Here is a 2,197-nt window from a genome sequence, read left to right on the forward strand (position 1 = left end):
TATTATTATTAATATTTTACTTAATTATAATATATAAATTACAATCTAGCTTTCATTACATATACTTAGGTAATACACTTAGGTAATATTGTATGATTGTTGCCCTGTCATAGCCATATGAAAAAATAATAAATAACCAAAAGGTAAAATTATAATTTTAATTTATTAATTTGATATTTTGATTAACATAATCTATTTTTTTCAGCTTTTATTTATATATAATTTATATATATCTTAGATAATACAAAATGTACTTGGTACAGCATGAAAGAATAGTTTAAAATACTGTTGCTAGTTTAGGAAAATCAAATGTATTCTATTAAATAATAATAAATCATAATACATTTAAAAAAATAACATAAATTGTTAATAATCAATAATAAACTTTGATTCGTTCAAAAATGAATTTTAACACATAATCTCTTCAGTATTGAATACTAATTTATATATCGGAAGATCCTGAAAAAGATAAAAAAAAAACAAAAAATATTATATAATAAGGTTTTAGTACATTTAAAAATATAAAATATTTTTCTTTTTTTAGTAATTATTGTTTTAATTATTGAGTAAAATGCAATTGCTCTAGTGAATACTTTAAAATATATAGTAGTTTTATTTTAAGAATCGTAACATGCCATAGTAAGTTTATTGGCAGGGAGCTATAAATTAATAATTATTTTTTCAACCATTTTTAGGCCATTTATATTTACAATTTTCATTAATTAGCTTGGCATAGTGCAATAACATTTGATAATGGCTGTTAATATTTTACTCTTTTTACCAAACATTTATAGTATTTAAATATTAATGTGCTTAACATTGATAACACACTATATTTTGGCAGCGAGAATTAAGAACACTTAATAACTTATATAGTTGTTTCTATACGTAAAAATGATTTGAAATATATAATTTATTGAAAAACTAAAAAAAATATGACTACTTATATTTTAATAAATTGATAATTACTACTAAAAATATTTTTCAAAACAATAAACAAAAATATAGTAAAAATGTATTAAAAAAATTACTTCAAATTCTATGATAGGATTTGATTTTGGTAAATTCTTGATTTCATTTATAACTTGTTGGCGGCTTTCGGTCAAATTCTCCACATTAAACCATTTATCATACATATTAAAAATACGTGTACCTATCTCCTTGGCAGAAAAATCTTCTATTACTAAATGAAAATCATCACTCATACTTTTTTTAATAATATCAGATAGTTTATCACCACAACTGTTACCTAAATTATAATAAATTAACATTAATTATAGGTTGTTTCATAAATTGTAAATACCAATAATTTATTGTTCTAAATTCTTAAGAATTCACATTTTATTTACTAAGATAAAGAATAACCAAAAACTATCTTATGTACAAATTATAAAAACATAATTAATACAGAAGAGTAATTGGAAAGAGGAGCAGAATTAAATTATACATGTATAATATTATAACTGTTTAGTGTTAATAATATTATTAAACAAATTAATAAAAAATATATGAAAATTGTAGATACACACCATATATCAAAACACAATCAAATATATTCTGTAAAAATTTCTTTATATCATCATACACATCATTGCGCGAATCTTCTGAAGTGCGATCAACAACCAACTTAAAAAAAAAATATTATAAAAGTTACACTATTGAAAACGGTAACCTGTAACAAAGTTCCACTCACTTTCATTTCTGGCCAATTGTTGAACAGGGTAGAGATTATATTTAGAAAATTTACTTCAACGTTCCAATTAAAATCTTTGTTTTCTAATTCCATTTGGAGACTTGAATTTGACATACTTATCTAAAGTAATATCGACCGAAACAAACAAACAACAGTGAGTCACACTGATCGAAATATATGATCAAATATAAACATTCAAATACGAGACACCGACAACAGATCTAGGCGGCAACTAAGTAAAAACTGATAGCAATTAACAGCATGACATGGTCGGAGATGCCAGGTTACTTGTAATAGGTATGTTCATACTTGTTATCATATTTCTTATCTGTAAAATGTTACGAAAACACCATCTATCTTTAATTTTGTTATAGATACGAGTAAAATAATACTCCAAAGATGTTAATAACAGAATTATAGTAGTTATTGGTACAAAAATAATAAAATTTACAGAATAATTTTCTATACCATTAAAATGAAAATAATGAAATGACTTTTGTTTCG

At 22.7% G+C, this 2,197-nt stretch overlaps 1 protein-coding gene across 1 annotated transcript; it reads right to left on the reverse strand.

Moving 5' to 3' along the window:
• Positions 1 to 295: 295 nt before the first annotated feature.
• On the reverse strand, positions 296 to 1,913 carry LOC132927557 (uncharacterized). Its single transcript, XM_060992104.1, has 4 exons — positions 1,694 to 1,913; positions 1,530 to 1,626; positions 1,032 to 1,249; positions 296 to 459 (listed from the first exon to the last, which is right to left on the reverse strand). The coding sequence occupies exons 1-4, from the start codon at positions 1,805 to 1,807 to the stop codon at positions 409 to 411; spliced, it is 480 nt and encodes a 159-aa protein (XP_060848087.1). The 5' UTR covers positions 1,808 to 1,913; the 3' UTR covers positions 296 to 408.
• Between the last annotated feature and the right edge of the window lie 284 nt (positions 1,914 to 2,197).

This window comes from Rhopalosiphum padi, chromosome 3 (assembly GCF_020882245.1).
Source record: "Rhopalosiphum padi isolate XX-2018 chromosome 3, ASM2088224v1, whole genome shotgun sequence".
NCBI lineage: Eukaryota > Metazoa > Arthropoda > Insecta > Hemiptera > Aphididae > Rhopalosiphum > Rhopalosiphum padi.